This window comes from Leuciscus leuciscus (assembly GCF_965113295.1).
Source record: "Leuciscus leuciscus genome assembly, chromosome: 1".
Lineage (NCBI taxonomy): Eukaryota > Metazoa > Chordata > Actinopteri > Cypriniformes > Leuciscidae > Leuciscus > Leuciscus leuciscus.
The window spans coordinates 33242137-33261985 of NC_138725.1; the positions used below are offsets into that span (position 1 = coordinate 33242137).

Genomic DNA, 19849 nt, shown 5'->3' on the forward strand with positions numbered 1-19849 from the left:
TGCAGGTATTAAGCTGCGTTTCCACCGCAGGAACTTTCCCCAGGAACAAGTGACTTTGGGGTGGTACTGAGTGTGTTTCGACTGTAGGAACCAGGGTCTAAATGAAGTTTGGGGTGAAAATTTCCCCCTCAGAAAGTCCCTGCTTGCGAGGTAGTATTTTTTCAAAGTGCAGGAACTTTCGGTGGGACTTGGACACTGAACATGCTGATTGGTTGAATTCACGCAGCATTTTGATTGGTTGATTATACGCAGAATTTTATTTCAACCAAACATTTTTAAAGTAATTTGTGGTGCGTGCAGTAAGATTGTTTGCTATTTCAGTTAAAAAAATACGACCGATGGACCGACGACAAGGTTAAGGCTTTATTAAGCTTATACGAGGACGACGAAATCCAGTGGGAACTGGAAAGTTGCGCGCAGTCCTATGACACCGGACTAATCTTGCCTAATCTTATTGGTACTTTAGACCACGATGGAAATGCAGACAGCAACAGGTCTGGGGAAAAAATTGTTCCTGGGACAAATTGTTCTGGGTAATTTCGGTGGAAACGTGGCTTTGGACAGTATAGAGTTTCTATTATAGTTTAGGATATGGGATTGATATTGTATTATTAGTGCACATGCTTGGCTGATCGAGGAATCAGGCTTTTAATGATGCGTCTCCAGTTCCACCACAGTCCAGTCGCCTTGCGGGGAACTGGCTTGGCTGCTGGGGGAGTAACTACTGACTGAAGCAACTGTCGCAGCGGAGCAGTCGAAGTGGGACATGATGTGTGGCCACAGGCTGCTCTCCAGAGGGCTGAGGATTCCCCCTCCCTGCCCAGGCAGGTACAGGAGTGGAGGACAGCCGTCCTCCCCGGCCAGAAGCAGAGTCTGGTTAATCAGCTGCTGGACCATGTCCAGTTTTGTGTTCCAGTCCAGCTCCTGTGGCGGCGGTCGGCGAAGGTTTCCGTTGGCAACTCTCAGTGGTAGGTCCGTCGGGATCGAATGGCCAGTCTGGTTGGGAGAACCTTGGTTTCCCCCAGATCTGTTCTCCTCATCCTCTTCCTCCTCTCTGGTCTCCATGGCCTCGTAGATGGTGCAGAGTCCAGATGAGGGTGCCAGGAGACACGGTGCTTGCCCTTTCAACTGCGGCTGCTGTTTGACTCTCTGTTGCTGCTCCATCTCAAGCTGGCGCTGCAGGAGCTGTCGCCGTAGCCGGTGTTTCTGCTGCTGTTGTTGCAGCTGCAACTGAAGCAGCTCTCGACGTTGCCTCTCCAGTGCCCTTTGCTGTTCCTGCCGCTGCCTTTCCTCCTCCAGACACAGGCGTTGCAGCCGTTCCTGCTCCTGGCGCCGTCGAATGTGTCTCAACTGCAGCTGGTGCTGCTCTAACCGTCGCAGTTGCATGTTTGGCACCAATGCAGTCAGTGGGAACCTCGGAGGAACATCAACATGCTTGACATCGATACGAGGCTGTGGCTGCTGTAGCTGCCACTGTTGGTCCGGCAGAGGAGCAAGGTAGTTATTGTCATTAATTTCTTGGATTAGTCTTGGATGGTTACCATTGTCCTGTTGGCTAAGTGAAACTTCACCAGTCTGTATGCTGATCCAGGGTTTCCCTGTGGACAGTCAAGAGCACTTGCAATATGCGTTTATTGACAGAAGCATTTATGACGACGAAGGGTGTGACCGAACAGGAACAAAGGAAAAGCACAGACAGAAAGAGGAACAGGCAGACAAGAAAAGAAAACACATAAACCAAACAACAAGTTAGACAAAACTTAATGAAGTCTGGAATCGAGTTTTCCCGCACATCCTTCCTGTAAACACCTTTGAATATTTTTTAAAACTAGCAAACCATCACATGAGGAATAATCTGTGTTCAATACATTCTATACTGTGGCATTCTGTTGGTTACCAAACTAAATAATTTATACTGGGTTCTGTTTGTAAAATCAAAAAAGGATCTATGCGCCAAGTGCTCTCAAGCCAGAGAAGCTGTGGATAGAGCTTAAATTTTACTTTCAATATTCCTTTCAAGTAATATTCAGTCTACAGTGTTAGACTGTGCAGCTCAAAAATGTCACCAGCAAGATTCAAGAGAGTAGTTCATTTTGACTTAAAATATTGTAACTGTAAAGAAATCTTTCAGAGTTTGAATGTTAAGCCCAAAGTATACTTAGGATTTTTACGCAGATGTGCATTGAATTTGTTTTGCACTAATCAGCTGTTCAACCAGGTGTCAACACTGGCCGAGATAGTTGTTCCACAGTAGAAAACGAAACTAAAAAGACAGAACAACAAAATAACGGAGACTGCAACAACAACAGATGCCCGCACTGACAAGCACTTGTGAAAGGGGGTTATGAGATAGCCATAACTTTAGTTTAAAAGAATACAGAGACATGTTTATTGGTCATAACTTCTGGAGAAAAATCGCAAAGACAACAGACAAGGATGAAACTTTCTAGAGTGCATGTGTTGACCGCCTGTGCTCGTGCATGCTATCAAATGGAGTATACTCAAATGGAGTATGAAAGGTTTCGTGTTCGACTATATGCATACGTTACCATATATTCAAATAAAAACAAAGAAAATATATTTTGGGCTTCATTCTGGCAATTCAGGTATGTAATCAAATAAATGAGGTGTCATATCTAAACCAATCCAATAACTGAAGTGGGTTGCAGAGGGTCTGATTGTTTGGAACAGTAATTGGGATAAAAATAAAAAATGTAATTGGCAATGTAGCAGAACTGAATTTTTCACTGCACATGTACCTGAAATACATTTATAGACTACATGAATAGGACTTAAAAATGTAAATGAATCATATATAAATATAATAAATAAAAAAGTACTAATAATAATATTATATAATATATTCATAAAAAAACAATAAGACAAATATATATAACATAATCTAAATAAAACATAAAATATTATAAATTAAATAAAGATAAAATTCCATTAATGAAGGCAGTTTTTAAGGGTAAATGATACATACATACATCCACATAAAATTATAATAACCTAAACTTGCTCCTTTTTAATCTTTAATTAAAATAATGGATTTGTGGGAATTTGGAGAGAACAACAAAATCATTCTCTCAATGTTTGTCACCTGGCATACATAATTTCACATAACAGAACAGACAGGGAGCTAAATGGATGATAAATTGTACTTTGTTAATTTCACCTCCAGATATTTTTGATGTAAAATGACTTTTTTTGATGACGGGTGGTTAAAAACAAAGTAAGAAAGGAAGTGCTGAGTAGATGAGTGAGAGAGAGAGAGAGATACTAAGAGATGGAAAAGGAAAAGCAAGAAAGAAGGTTCCCTGACACACCCTTACAGGACCAAATGTAACATTCAGGCAGGTTTTGAAATATGTGTGTCAAGTTTGTGTTTATGCATTTATGTCTAATGATGCTACATGAAAACAGGCAATTCTTGAAATTCATCAATTAATTCCTTGAGATACCATGCAACTTTGTTGTGTTTGGCTTTCAGGGAGGGGTCCTTTTCTGGTGTTCAGTTTAGGAGGAATGACATGCTATTGAAGAGGGGGGTTAAAGACTATGAGTACTGACTGTCATTTCATCAAAATACATCTGGAATAAACACCATTTCAGCAGATATCCATTTCCTGTTCAAATAAAATTCCACAGGAGCACTCGGATGAGAATAGACCATCATGCCACTCAAAAAACAAAACAAACAGGAACAGACAGCCTTGCAATGATGTTTAATGGAATTTTGGGGAAAAAAACTTTAGTTATTGTGAATCATTAATGTCCAAACATCCTTGGATGATGTCTGGAATCATATCAAGATTATAACAATTTCTTAATTAGTTGCACATGCAGTTCCAATTCTTGTTGAAATGTCCCAATACTCACAGTACACTGACCTGCGAGCATCATTTTATGTTTTACAAATGCAAGAAAACACTTGAAGTTCCATGAACAGAAATAGTAGTCCGTTCTGAAGTACAAATGTCCAACTACTGTAAATGAAAGAATCCAGATCAATCTGAGCCCAGTACTTTAAAGCACTTAAGTTACGAGCCAATCTATGTTATCCTTCACTAAAATGCGCAGCAGTAGCCCAAAACTAACAAAACACAAACAAAAATTGGAGTATGACTTGCCATCTAACACTTATTCACCCCCCTATGTCAAACACTTTGAGAGTGAAAAGCTTCTGAAGATTATCTAACCTGTATTTAATGCTAAAACAGTTAGTGCTGGACACTGGAATAAGTTTAAAAAGACAGTAAAGCTACTTTTACAGTGCAGGAAAACTGATGTGTGTACAAACATTAAGGTAAGACAGGGATCTTAACAACAAATCAAATTAAAACAAGAAAAAAAAAAAAAAAAAGTATAAAAAATTGACATTTGATTGGTAAAAACAGTAGGATAAATACAAAGGTAGTTGGAGTCCACCAAGTGTTTATTTTTTTTTGCATTTTTGTCCTTTCATCAAAGGACGTTATCTTAACTTAGTCTAACATTGCAGGTTCAGGGGTGCCATGAAGCGCAGTGTTATTTAAAAAGTACATTCTAATAGAAAATGAGAATAGCTACTGTACATACACAAATTTAAGCCATACAATCATAACCATCACCGTGGTAATAAAAGAACAGAGAGCAGCTCAGACAAAGCTATAATCCCTCACCTGGCGGCTCCATTTTGTCTTTCCCCTTTCTATTACTTATTTCTAATCATTTCTTCACTCGCTAACCCCACATTTGGAAGAAATGAAGGACACAGGGTGGGAGCTTGGGGTCTGGGGTAGACAAGGTGCATTCCGAAGTAGGGACTTTATACGTTACCTGCCAGAAAGTTATCAGTCTTATCACATATAGCAGAGTAGTAAGGTGGCTGGCCGTCTGAATCGTCCCCATGTTGGGGTGAGAGGTGCATGGGGGACTCGGGATCCATTTCCTCCATAGAGCCTGGGTCTGTCTTACTACACAGCATGTAGTGCTCGTCAAACCCAGCATCTCTCTCTGTGGGCTCGCTTATAGGCAGCAAATCCACTGGGCAGCCCAACAAGTCATCACTGTAGGCGGTAGCTGCTGGCAGGGTGAGCTCCTTGATGAAAGAGGGATCCTTAGCCTCTTCCGGAAGCTGCTCTTCATTTTCCAAGCTAAAGATACCTGGGCTCTTTCCACAGCTCTCAGCCATTGAGTGGGCATTGGAGATGGATGCGGAGCAGTCAAAACCATAGGAGGCCACAGAGTTGGCTGACTGAGGCGTATCACCATCTTCCTCTCCAATCTGTTCAGGGGCCTCCTCATCCTCCTCCAGGGCTGCAAGGTTGTGGGGGACTGTGGTGTTGTCATCAACTGTGACATCAGGGTCATTTATCTGCATCTCACCCTCTGTATCACTGGCCTCATCACCGGAGGTTGACGGTGATGATGGAACAGAGGCTGGCGCTGTTGCAGCATCACCCAGTACCTCATCGGCCGGCAGAGTTTCTGCCTCTTCCTCTTCCCCATCACAACGCTCAAGGTGAATACCAAGGTCCTGCTCCATGTCTGTCTGCATGGCAGGGACTGGTGTTTGCTGCTTGTCTGATCGGGACTCTACACCTGAGCTGCTGTCATAATCCCGAAGCTCTTCAGGTGTGCTGGTCTCACTGCTGCTGTGAGCAGCTAGGGCTGTCCCACTGAGAGTGCTGGACTGGGACATTCCAATTGCAGGAGCAGCCAAGATACCTGACTCTGCTGGGACAGAGCTCCCAGTATCCTTGCGAATATCAGATTGAGGTTCTGATGCCTGAATCAGAGGTGGACTCATGTCCAGAAAAGCCTCAGCTGGGGATTTGGGTGGTGTATCTGGATCAGCTGAGAATTTGGTGGTTGTGTCTGGATCGACTTGGAATTTGCTAAGTGTTTCTGGCTCTTGAAATCTTGAATATGACAGGCTTGATTCAGACAGGACGGAAGCAGGCTGGGCCAAGGGATCAGAAAATGGATTTGAATGACTCCATGCTGCTTTTAAAGGCATATATGGTGCTGCAGCAGTGTGACCCTTGAGATCTAGATGACGCTCTTCTGTGTAATCATCATCATCTTCATTACTATCATTTCCACAAACTCCAAGTCCACTTTCAGCCATGTGCCTATGGACCATTTCCACATCTTTGTCCTCCTTCTCTAACTCTTTCTGTTTCTTGTAATACTCATCATCATGCTCTAAGCCCAGATCCATGTCTTCCTTCATATGCTCATCTTCCTCATCATCTTCTTCATCTTCACTACCGAAAGACTGAATTCCAGGAGGCCCTGTGAATGGCTGTTCCCTGTCTGTCTCGCTCATGATGAAGTCACCTGTCTTTTTAGCACTGCAGCTGTCTTCAGCATTGAAGGGAGATGTCACTTCTGAGTCATGTTTGTTGCTGCTGTACATGTCATCTGATTGCATCATACCCCAATCACAGCTGGCAAAATCTGCCACCCCCTTTTTAAAGTCATCTTCTTTCTCTGTTCGGGGCACTGATTCCTTTATGCCAATCTCTCTAACCTCTTCCTCCTCATCTTCCTCATCTTCCTCCTCCTCTTTCTCTTCCTCCTCCTCTTTCTCTTCCTCCTCTTCATCGTTGTCTTCATTAATCTCTTCTTCAGCTTTCTCCACTGCCTCTTCTCTTTCTTGCCAGGGGCAGGCAGGAGCTGCACTTCTGATGTGATCCACACCAGTTGAGCCCAGCAGACCAAAGTCTCCCATCACATTCTTTGCTGCAGAGGGCATCTGTATATCATTCTGCTCTTTTTCATCATCATGCTCACTTTCTTCATCCTGCTGACTTTCCTGCTCCTGGTTCTCTATGGTCGCAGTGCTGGTGTACAGTGAAGAGCTCTGTGCCCACAGTTCAGCTGGACCCTGCAACCCCAGTATGGGAGCTGAGCTTGGGAGCTCGACTGGCATGAATGTTGGGCCGGTGGGAGAGGATGGTGGGGACAGTATTGTGGTGCCCAGGGGAGACACAGCAGGCACTGGTTCCTCCAGGCTGACCAGATCCACTTCAGCAGCCAGTTGAGACATGGCATTATCATCTTTATAAGTGTTCATGCTCAGGGTGACATCCTGGGGATAGACAAGCTCTACCTCATCAGAGGTAGGAGAAATAACAGGTGTAACTGTGTCTTCGGGTTCCTCATCAAAGGCAGGAGGAATGACAGGTGAAACAGTTTCAGCAGGTGTCTCATAAGAGGTAGGGGGAATGACAGATGTAGTTGTGTCTTCAGGTGTTTCTTCGGAGAAAGGAGGAATGACAGGTGAAACAGTTTCTTCAGGTGCTTCATAAGAGGTAGGGGGGATGACAGGTAAAACTGTTTCTTCAGGTGCCTCATAAGAGGTAGGGGGAATGACAGTTAAAACAGTTTCTTCAGGTGGCTCATAATAGATAGGGGGAATGACAGGTGAAACTGTTTCTTCCGGTGCCTCATAAGAGGTAGGAGGAATGACAGGTGATACAGTTTCTTCTCGTGCCTCATCGGAGGTAAGGGTAATGAAAGATGTAGTTCTATCTTCAGGTGTTTCTTCAGATGCAGGAAGAATGACAGGTGAAACCGTTTCTTCAGGTGCCTCATAAGAGGTAGGGTGAATGAGAGATGATACAGTTTGTTCTAGTGCCTCATCAGAGGTAGGGGTAATGACAGATGTAGTTCTATCTTCAGGTGTTTCTTCAGAAGCAGGAGGAATGACAGGTGAAACTGTTTCTTCAGGTGCCTCATAAGAGGTAGGGGGAATGACGGGTGAAAGAGTTTCTTCTCGTGCCTGATCAGAGGTGGGGGTAATGACAGACATAGTTATGTCTTCAGGTGTTTCCTCAGAGACAGGACAAATGACAGGAGTAACTTTGTCTTCAGCTGCTTCCTTAGGGGCAAAGACAGATGTAGCCGTTTCTTTAAAATCATCTTTAGAGTCCTCAAAGGAAGCAGGAATGAGAGTTGTAAATGAGTCTTCTAATTTCACCTCAGAGGCAGCAGGATTGACTTGGGTAAACAAGTCCTCAGGTGCCTCTTCAGTGGCAGCAGGAACAAAAGCTGTAGCTGATTCTTCGGGGGCTTCCTCAGAGGTCACCACAGAAACAACAGCAGCAGCAACAGAAGCTGCAGCAGTGGCTACAACCACAGCAGATACCACATCCTTCTTCTCAACCTCTGTGGCTGCTACGTCTGCTGGCTGGGAGGCTTTAGGGCCACCCTTCACTGGCATTGGAGTGCTACTGCCAACTGACTTCTTTGGGCTGCTTGTTTTAGCACTTGGCTTGCTGGCTGTGGTCTTTGAGCTTGCACTGATCTCCTTGGAAGGTGTTGCTTTGCTCTCCTTGGGTTTACTAGTCTTAACATCTGCCGCCTTGCTGGAGGTGGTGGGCTTCTTGGAGGCTGATTCTGCCTTTGCAGTGGAGGCTGACTTAGGTGTGTCAGGTTTGGTGGTCTTGGCTGGTGCTGGCCGGGTAAGTGGAGAAGATGTTGGCTTCTTGGTTGCTGGAGTGGATGGCTGCTTACTGGCATCTAAAGAAAACAGAATGTATAATTTCAAACTCAGTATCACAATTTAAATAGCACTCTAAATACTGTAGACTGAAAGTATCTATTTTATAAAATATTTACTCTTAAAATATCAGTCAGTATCAAGTATTTACATTTACATTTACATTTACATTTATTCATTTAGCTGACGCTTTTATACAAAGCGACTTACAATTGCTATATATGTCAGAGGTCGCACGCCTCTGGAGCAACTAGGGGTTAAGTGTCTTGCTCAGGGACACATTGGTGTCTCACAGTGGATTCGAACCCGGGTCTCTCACACCAAAGGCATGTGTCTTATCCATTGCGCTACCACCACCCCTAAGTATTTGAACACAGTATGAATGCTCCAAGGATTACATCTGTACTACATGGATGCGTTTATTGTATTCCACGAGGTGCCCACCTTTCTTGACGGGTGTTGTGGTCTTAGGAGTCTGAGTGGGAGTACGACCAGCAGGGGGTGCTGTGGTTTTAGCAGGAGAAGGTTTAGCAGTAGTAGATGGTGTCTTGGGTGTAGCAGAAGTTGGTCTGGATGTAGATGTTTTGCCAGGAGTTGTTGGGGTCGCAGGCTTAGGGGCAGCAGGTGAAGAACGAGCAGCAGGAACAGAGCCAACAGACCTGCAGATAGCAGTCAAATCTTAATAACAGGTGTGGTGAGTCATTAAGGCATTTTTTAAAGGGAAAGATCACCAAAAATGAAAATTCTTTAATCACTTACACGCCCTCAAGTTGTTCCAAATCTGTATGAGTTTCTTTCTTTTGTTTTGTGTTCAAAAGAAGAAAGAAACTCATACAGGTTTGGAACAACATAAGGGTGAGTAAATTATGACAGAATTTTCCTTTTTGGGTTAACTATCCCTTTAAGTCGAGATTTTAGAAGAAGAGACTTCAGTTGAGCTTTCATGTCCAGCTAGGACAAAGACCCCTTTCAGTTAAACAGCAGACTGAAAGATCACACAGAGAAGTTCTGATACTAGTGTGTATGAGGACAATTCCATCTTCCTCTTCTTATGACATTTTAGTTGTGGGTGATGGCCCATATATCCCATCTAGAGCAGTGACTCATTGGACAGAGGTATGTTAGTCACAGCACAGAAGGCCAGGACAGGCAGCTCCGTAACACAACCTAGAGCGATGTTAATACTAGCAAAAACATTCTCCTCAAGAAAACCCCTCCCCCAGTTATCTACCCATAATGCCTCTCTTCTATCCTGCGGTGCCTGACTCAGTGATAATATACATGTTTTGCCCTGAGAAAGGGATCTAGTATCTGTCCATTCTGGTCTAGTGCGAGTTAAACTCGGCACACGCCAGTGACTCAATACTTGTCCAGGTCAAGTCTGAGTAAACTAGCCTACATCCTGTGGGTCTGGCTGGAGCTTCTGATTTCCTCTGTCTACGCTCCACTGCATGTGTCTCTCCTGTTCTAAATAAAGAGCTGGAGAGCACGAGGCTGGGCGACAAGGCACAACGAGCACCATGTAAATCTTTCATTGTGATGAGTAAAAATAACCATGCAAATCCCACTCGGGAAAAGAGTATGGATCTCGCTAAAATACATGCTCTATGCATTCCACATTTCATATAGGCAAAGCACTTGCGGGGATGAGATGCTACAAAAATTGTGGTGTCCTACATATGGAGTATCAGGTGAGAGAGTGAGTGGATGAGCAAGAGAGAGAGAGAGATCCTGCAGTGAAAGTTCTGGAACAAAGAGGGCATGTCTATAAACAGATAAACCTGACAGAGAAAACCACACATGAATTAATGCAGTGGTGTGTTGTAGCTCCTCAACCTAGTTTCACTTTACAAAAACACCTACTTAAGCTCACAACCTGGATTAGTACATTAGTCTGTGAGCCAACTTGATAATTAGGCCTGTGTACAGTTCATAAAGTAGGTGTGCAGTTTTTTTGAAAGATGGCCAATATATTTAATAATATATATAATCTATATTATTTAGTTATTAAAGGGATAGTTCACTTTGAAATAAAATTTTGGTATGTTTTAGCTTACCTCAAGGGCATCCAAGATGTAGGTGTCTTTTTTTCCGCAGTAGTTTCAATTTTGATATTTTTAGGTCAAACCGTTCTTGTCTGTCAGTCATATAATGCAGGTCTGTGGTCACCACCTGAAAGAGCATGCACAGAGTCCAAATTAAAACAATTCCCCATCGTCCAAATGAAACAATTCCCCATCGTAAGTACACATTGATGGCCTAAGACACGAAACGAGCGGTTTGTGTGAGAAAACGAACAGTATTTATATCGTTTTTACCTCTTGAACACAGCCACGTCCAAGTGATCTGAGAGCGCGGGTGGGTATAGATATATACACTAGATGTTGCCTTGGCTACTGCAGTTCATTGGAAACCGTAGCCAAGGCGACATCTAGTGTATATATCTATACCCGCCCGCGCTCTCAGATCACTTGGACGTGGCTGTGTTCAAGAGGTAAAAACGATATAAATACTGTTCGTTTTCTCACACAAACCGCTCGTTTCGTGTCTTAGGCCATCAATGTGTACTTACGATGGGGAATTGTTTAATTTGGACGATGGGGAATTGTTTTAATTTGGACGATGGGGAATTGTTTTAATTTGGACTCTGTGCATGCTCTTTCAGGTGGTGACCACAGACCTGCATTATATGACTGACAGACAAGAACGGTTTGACCTAAAAATATCAAAATTGAAACTACTGCGGAAAAAAAGACACCTACATCTTGGATGCCCTTGAGGTAAGCTAAAACATACCAAAATTTAATTTCAAAGTGAACTATCACTTTAATATAAAATAGAAGCCATCATTATAAACATCATGATGAGCTCTAAATATTGACCTTAATGCTTTTTCTCTCTCATTAAGTCATCTCTTCCTTGAATTTACCAGAATCAAAAAGTCATACTTAGTAGACCACAGTAAAGACACACAGCAGGTTGGAATCATAGAGTCAACATATACCAGGTAGAAAATAAATAATTATTTAATGGAACATTGGGGGAAAATTGTGCCTAGTATAGGGAAGAATGTACTATGAGATGAGAAAGACAGAGATGAGAGCGACAGAAAAAGAGAGCGAATGAGAGGTTCTATAAAAGTCTTCCTCTTAATCTCAAACATAAAACTGATATGTATAATCTACAGTGACAGGATGACTCAGTTTAGCAAGAGAGCTTGCAGAGATTAGCAGAAGCATCATTCTCTTGTAACACATGAGACAGAGAATGAGTTCAAGAGAGTGTGGGACAGAGAAACAAAAACCTCATTATTATACAATGAAAGAATACAGTGACCAGGAGTTGTCAAGCTCCAAAACAGGCACAATAATACACCATAACAATAGGCATTTATGACTTGTGCACTGTATTATTTGGGTCTTTTGTGGTACTTTAATAGCACACTGGTGTTGCTTTATTGTCCTTTCAGGAACTTAAAATGTGGTAATTTACTGCTGTCAAGATGATCTTTTAATAAAACTTGGCTGTCTATGCAGCAGAAATATGAAGATATATTGAAATCGGTGCAACATGACTAGAGAAAACAGAGAAAAGGGGCTGTGGCATTCTCTTTTACCAAAAACTTTAACACCCACAATGCACTTTGATTTTGGCACACCCGTCTGTCGATCCGACTGTCCGTGGGCGAAATACAAAAATGTGGAAGTTCAAGCTGTAGTTTTGACAAAAGCCCTGGAGCTGTCAAAATACATTTGCTGACAAATAAACAGTGATATATGGGTGCAGATAATATCGAAAAAAGAGTGCACATTGTTCGTTTACATGCACTCTGTTGAAAATCTGCAAGCTTATCTTTGAATTTTCTGCAAAATATAGAAAGTCATACAGGTTCGGAGTAACATTAGGGTGAGTACATAATGCCATTGATTATCATATTTAAGTAAACTATTTCCCTAATAGAAAAAAACAAACAACAAAAACAAACTAGGCCATCGCTTTCCATTTTATCCTCAATTGAGTGTAATTTGCTGTCAGATCTGTGTCATGGTTGGGGGCAAATACAATGCAGATTAAAACCCCAAAATGCACAGAAGCTTAAAAACAATCCAAGCACATTGACACACAGGCATTTGCGTGAATTGCCTCAAGCTAATGGCACGCAATTCAGGCATTTTATAGATAGCACTTTAATGATTTGTGAGCGAAGGAGAAGCCTGGAGTCGGATTGGTTTATAAACACTGTTTAACTTGCTGTTACATTTGTGAGTGACAAAACTTCCCCTGAAGCCACAGCGGCAATGAGGAAGACGACCTCCTCCTGAGCCAGTGACTGGCAGACTATGGCTGATGAGATTTTAATAAGGCACTCTGGCCTGAAGGGATTCTTTAACCTCAATAAAGAGGTTCACGTCCCTTCAGGTTGAATCCCAATGCATTAGTGAAGCTGTGATTCAGCAGCGTTTGATGAAATTGCGTCTACCTGCTGGCACTCACCTGCGTGTCAGCTTGCTGTGTTTGCTTAATAAAGGCCAATAGTCGTTCATCTGAATAAAATTTGATCTATGTATTTTACCCCAACAGCAAAAAAATTGTCATAAATCTTAATGTGCACATCTGCAGTGATTTCTTGGCTTGCGGCAGCAAATATGCATCCAATCAAAGATGCCTAAACACAGACTCCTGCACTAACTAGACAGCACATGCAGCCAGTTTGTTGTTGTTTAGTGGCTTTCAGACTGTTCCCCACAGAAAAGACCATATGTGATGTGATCTGGGAAAACCCACCACATGGTGAAATTTTACCTATTACAGGTTTTGATATCATATGGAAGCTGGTATCAAGCCCTTTCCAAATCTTTCCAAGTTTTTATTTTTATCATAGCTTGTTGGTAGCAAAAGTTATGTTTATCTGTTTATCGCTATGATTTTCTGGAACGGAATTTTGAGGAAAAAACAGGTTTAATTAACTGTCACCGTCGGGACGCTTGGCACTCTTTTTTTTAAACAGGATTGGTGCGAAATGCGCACTAATACACATTCACTGTACATGTTATGTGATTTATTTTATAGGTAAACTATCTTTGTAGTGTTAAGAGACGGACAGGTGTATGGGATATACGGCGATTGTTTAGTTTTTTTCACCTCTGCGTGCGTTAGAGAAAATGGTCGCATAGAATGCATTAGAGAAAGAGAGTATTTTCAGCTTGACACTATCGCTGTTTTTCTGCACTAAACAAGGGAATTTTGCCAAGATATTTTCAGAGATAAGAGAAAAGATGTTATAGAATAATAATTTGATGGAAAAAAAAAATTGACAAAAAACTGACATTCAAACTGTTTTGGAATTTACTGAAAAAAGCCAAGCGCCACATCCGACGGGTTTTCCCAGATCGCATCACATATGATTATCTTCTGTGGAAAACAAAATGTGGCTATTTTAATAATATATTATAAAATAATATATTATAATGCCTCCATTCAGTTTCATTATACACCATTAAACAACATTCTTACTTTTGTGTCCCATGAAATAAAGTCATACAGATTTGAAATGACATGAAATTAAGTTAATCACTATTTCTTGTTGGTGGGAACGATATATGCTTTAAGGCTTTTAAAATTCGAGGAAACTAAACAATTCAATAATAATTCGCAGCAGGTCACAGCGTCTCACAGCTAAACTGAAAAGACAAATGTGCATTTCCAGAAAACAGCCATGTCAAACTGCAGGAGCGGGACACCAGTGAACACACATAGCCTAGAAAGATGGAGAAATCAGACAAGCGAAGAACACGTAAGCGCTGCAGCAAACTCAGAATCACTGAAGTGTTGTAAAGCATCCATCAAATTGGCTGTTGGGCACTCAGAGAAGCACGCACGCTCCATTTCGAGATTAGGTGCAGTGGCTGCAATAAAACATCTCTCTGGAGGTCTAAACTCTAATGAACGAGAGCCAAAGGGACAAAGAACGAGAGAAACTAATTTATGAGAAATGGTTTAGCAAAAGACGCACCCTTTACCGACCAGCCCATAGCTCTTACATCAGTATGACATCATCATCAGGAAAGAGCTCATCCATTAAGGTTGCGCTACGACATAAATCAAAATGATTCATATTTCGGGTCAGTTCTTTCATGTCTGCATTACCAAAGTGCAACTAGCATGACTTGCATTCATCTTTGCACTGCTTTTATCGACCAACGCTGTGGATTCATTTGAACACGACTGTTTTTTCTTAATGTTGAAATACTTGCTCTCTTTATCTCTCAATCTGGTGTCTGACCGCTTCACAGCAAAGAGACAGCGCTCATAAAGATAATAAATGATATTCGCTTAAATACTGAAACGGGCAAATTATCAATGCTGGTACTACTCGACCTCAGTGCTGCATTTGACACTGTCGATCATAACATACTTCTTGACAGGCTGGAAAACTGGGTGGGGCTTTCTGGGATAGTCCTAAAATTGTTCAGGTCATACTTAGAAGGGAGAGGTTATTATGTGAGTATAGGAGACCATAAGTCTGAGTGGACATCCATGACATGCGGAGTCCCTCAAGGCTCAATTCTTGCACCACTCCTGTTCAACCTGTATATGCTCCCAATGAGCCAAATAATGAGAAAGAACCAAATTGCTTACCACAGCTATGCAGACGATACACAGCTGTACTTAGCCCTATCGCCTAACGATTACAGCCCCATTGACTCCTTGTGCCGATGCATTGATGAAGTCAACAGTTGGATGTGCCAAAACTTTCTTCAGTTAAACAAAGACAAAACTGAAGTCATTGTGTTTGGAAACAAAGATGAAGTTCTCAAGGTGAACGCATACCTTGATGCTAGGGGTCTAACAACTAAACATCAAGTCAGGAATCTCGGTGGGACACTAGAGTCAGACCTTAGTTTCAGTAGTCATGTCAAAGCAATAACTAAATCAGCATACTATCATCTGAAAAATATTGCAAGAATTAGATGCTTTGTTTCCAGTCAAGACTTGTTGCATGCTTTCGTCACCAGCAGGGTGGATTATTGTAATGGACTCCTCACTGGCCTTCCCAAAAAGACCATTAGACAGTTGCAGCTCATACAGAACGCTGAGCCGAACCAGAACATATGAACACATCACACCAGTCCTCAGGTCTTTACACTGGCTCCCAGTTACATTAAGGATTCATTTTAAAGTATTATTACTGGTATATAAATCACTCAATGGCCAAGGACTTCAATACATTGCAGATATGCTCACTGAATATAAACCTAACAGATCACTCAGATCATTAGGATCACATCAGCTAGAAATAGTAAGTAAGTAAGTAAGTAAAGTTTATTTCTAAAGCACATTTAAAACAGCTTGCGCTGACCAAAGTGCTGTACATAATTGTATTGGCCACAGGGTAATAAAAACACATGTAATAGAAATACATTTACAAATAAATTGAGTTTAGGCTAAAACAACATTTACAGAGAAACGGCAGGTTGAATACCAAGGGTTTACTCAAAGCATCGTGAGTCCGCTTTTAGCTATTATAACAGCTGTTTCCACTGTATTTTATTTCCTTTTTTATTCTAAACTGTTTTAATTATTCTTATTGATTATATTCTTTTGATTATTTTAATTCCTTCTATGTAAAGCACTTTGAATTACCATTGTGTATGAAATGTGCTATATAAATAAACTTGCCTTGCCTTGTTTTGCCTTATCCCAGCCTGAAAAGTGTTAAACATTGTAGTGCTTTTAAAACATTGCTCTATTTAGTTCAGCAGTCCAACTGCAACATTGGAGAATGTTTGGAATACCTGTTTGGAAACAGTTATAATTTTTTTGCAAATCTGCGTGGTGCCGCTAGTAGAAACTGCAATCCTACATATTTTATGTAGCAATGTAAAAGCTTTTTTTCACCATTAATGAATATATGTTTTATTTATTTAAAATCCAGTAGGTACAGAAGATGCAGAATTCCCGGTACAACCTCTAATGCTGAAGGCGTATATGCACACTACACAAAGACTCTTCACACTCACACAATGCAAAGAAAAAATGTGCTGCGCCCAAAACAGAGTCATATATTACTGGACTGTGAGGCAAATGTTAAATTATTATTAAGACACTGCTGTCAAAAAAAAAAGTTTTGTTATGCTGCTCAACTGCACAAATTTCGTCTTCCTTGCCCTGAGGTAGCATTAAATACGTGTTAGATCGAAGATGCCCACAGGGTCAAAATAACAATACAAACACAAAGTCCTGCACTAATTGGACAACAAGAGGCCTTTTTGCTGCCATTTAGAGTTTGAGCTTACAATCATAATGAGGCAGAAACGGAAAACAAAGGCTCAGGATGGATTCCCCAGATTATCTTTCCTAAACCCAGTGCTGGAATATACTGCAGTGCTATTAGTGTCATTTACACTGTCTTTCCTTTTCAAGCAGCATGTGATGTAATCTGTGTTTGAGACAGCAGCTTTCTTACTCTAAACACCATTAATCTTGAAATAAACTTCCTGTTCAGCTTTATGATGTGGGAGCAGTCATGGCAGAGCTCTGTTTTTGACTTTTTATAGCATGAATATAAAAATATATTTGTCTTTTTTTTGTCATCTTTTAATGGGTTACTCCTAAACGAATGTTTTTTTTTTTAAATGAACAAGGCTACTTACTAACTAAAACAGCAATTAATTAGAGAAATGACCTAAAACAGCCAAAACAGAACTTTGACAGACTGACTTTTGTCCTTTTTCCTTAATTTAAAAGCACTGGGGAAAAACACACACTTAAAGCATCTTATAAGGAAAAGAAGATGATCAACATCTGTCAAAATCTAAAGAGATCTGCAGAAATGTATGGTTGCAGGACCAAATATCACATTACAAAAGTTCACATGCTACAAAAGTCACAAAAACATTTTTCCCCCACCCACACATAACATCATGAGTCTGAGCTCCTTTACAGGCCTCAGGATGTCCCTCATTGCCTCTATAAACAAGTAACAAAAAACTCCTTCACTGTTCATGGCTGTCTGCAGGCATCTCAAAACAGCTCGTATGAGCTCACTGTTATGATTCCCAGCATGACTAAGATTGTGTCCCTGCATGATAACCATCCTAGCCTCTGCATCTGTCCTGGATATATTGAGATCTGCATTATATCAGCATCTCATTGTGTGAAACTACACACTTTGGGAGGGGACTGGGGGGAGGGGGTGTTGGGGGGGGGGGGGGGCTGACGAGACTGTTGGTATAATTATGGAAACTTTCTGGGGAGTCTAAAATTTCTCTCAATCGTGAGAGAGTTCCCCCTCACAGTTTTTTGTAATCAGGAATTTGAGGACTGTGCCAGTTAATTTCCAAGCAAATAAAATTCTTTCCTGTTCAGGCTTAGAATTGATGCCTAATGCTTTAAGTATTCAGTGAATGAAGAGTAGAGATTGTGAGAGATGTGGACTGCAACGTGAGGCTGAATGAGCAATGCCTGAAGGACTTTGGAAGAGAATGAGCTACTGCAATGGCCCACATTGCGGAATTATAATCTACAAACCCTGGGCTAGGAGCTCAACCAATGAGACGCCTACCTGGTTGTCTTGGCGACAGGTGGCCTATCAGGTTTGGGAGAGCCAGTGGTGCCGGTCTTGGTGGTGGATGCAGTGGCGGGCCTTGAGGCTGGAGCTAGAGTGAAGGATGATGGTAAGGGTGTTTAAGAGCACTGAACAACAAGACAAATACAGAAAGTTAATTTGAAATTTAATAATGTGCTACACCAGAATTTCTTTATTTAAAAAAAATAATAATCTAGCCTACATCAGGGGTCTCTAACCACACTTCTGGAGAGCAACATTCCTGCTGATTCTAACACATCTGAACCAGCTAAACAAGGTTTTCAAGATAACTTGGAAATTACAGGCAGGTATGTTGGAGCCGGGCTGGAAATGAAGTCTGCAGGACTCCAGAACTATGTTTAAAATCGCCCCCTATACCCTCATTCCCTATTCTCTACATTACTCCACTAATATAGTCCATTTGAAGGATTGAATGAAAACGAGTGAGTGAATTCTGAAACTGAGTGCGCCGCTATGGCATAGTATGTGCTTGCTGTTTAATAATCATTTGAAACTTAGCAAGCTGGCAGCTCTAGTAGTAAGATAAAAAGATTTATCTTGAACTCTGTCATGGAAACTAGCATGTATAAACCTTAACTAAACAATTTAATAGTCAATTATATTGTGCTTGAATGTATGAATTTATACCTGTATGATATTACGCTATACCCACATTGGACCAGCGGTTTGGAAAATGGATGGATGTATGATTCAAGACCCTATTTAAGGGTATAGGGGGTGTTTTCGGATACAGCCCAGCTCCCCAGGAGAAGGGTTGGAAACACCTGGCCTTCACTGATCTTCAAGAATCAAGAAGCTCAGATGATTCTTCTGACTAACCTGTAGTTTTTGGTTTAGACTTCAGGCCATTAGCTGGTGCAGCAGGGGCTTTCTTGGGGGGCTGCGCTGTCCCTGTTGTCTTCAAGCCATTGGCTGGAGCACTGGCAGGTCTCGCCGTCCCCATCGGCTTCTTCTCAGCCACCTTGGTAGGGGTCTTGGTTGTGGGTGCAGTAGTGGAGCCAACTGTTTTTTTAGAAGCAGAAGTGGTAGAGGTTTTCTTCTCCAGGCCTCCTGTTGTGGTCTTTTTGGCGACTCCATTAGCTTGCGACTTCTGTGCCCCGTTTGTTAGACGGCTTTGAGCAGTGGTGGGACGGGAGCTGGTCGTGGATGCCTTGGTACCAGCGGTGGGTGCCTTTGCTTTGGCAGGAGCCTTCGTCTTAGCTTTGGGGTCTGCAGGCTTGTCCTTTCCAGTCTCACTGGTTGCTGAAAGTGCCTCTGTTTGCTGTGGTTCACCTTCTGTTTGCATTGTGGGCAAAGCCTGGTCCTGAGCTTCACCCACTGGCGCCACCTCGATCGCAGGACCTGCATTTAATGCTTCCATTGGCTCCATTGTTGCTGTGTCAACACCATCCGGTTTCATCTTGTCCTAGTCCTGGAGGTCCGTCTCAGCAGGAGAGAAATCAGGAACCCAGGACTCAGTGCACTAGTTGGAGTCTACTGCTATCAGACGGCCTTCGATTGACCTGAAAACAAAAGCAACAAAAGAGTTTATCAGACAATAAAAAACAAGTCTGAGCAAGACAGAAATCCGTACCCCCTCTCACTGGCGGACGGACCTAAGAGAACAATCAGATAAAGAGTCAGGTTTGGTTAACATGCAAATGCTTGAAGAAACCGCTTAAGAAAGAGATTAGGAATGAGGTAAATAGCCTGCTGTGCCGAGGGAAAACAACAGCTGATTCAGAGCTTGTGGATCTGTTTAAACT

At 41.9% G+C, this 19849-nt stretch overlaps 1 protein-coding gene across 1 annotated transcript in view; it reads right to left on the bottom strand.

Moving 5' to 3' along the window:
• Nucleotides 1-3713: 3713 nt before the first annotated feature.
• prr36b (proline rich 36b) overlaps nt 3714-19849 on the bottom strand; it is a 29241-nt gene continuing 13105 nt past the window's right edge. The window contains exons 2-5 of the mRNA XM_082140574.1: nt 18924-19606; nt 18060-18153; nt 8939-9153; nt 3714-8514 (exon numbers count right to left, since the gene is read on the bottom strand). Coding sequence (XP_081996700.1) covers nt 4811-8514; nt 8939-9153; nt 18060-18153; nt 18924-19503 — 4593 coding nt within the window. The 5' untranslated portion in view covers nt 19504-19606 and the 3' untranslated portion in view covers nt 3714-4810. The remainder of the gene's footprint in view (nt 8515-8938; nt 9154-18059; nt 18154-18923; nt 19607-19849) is intronic.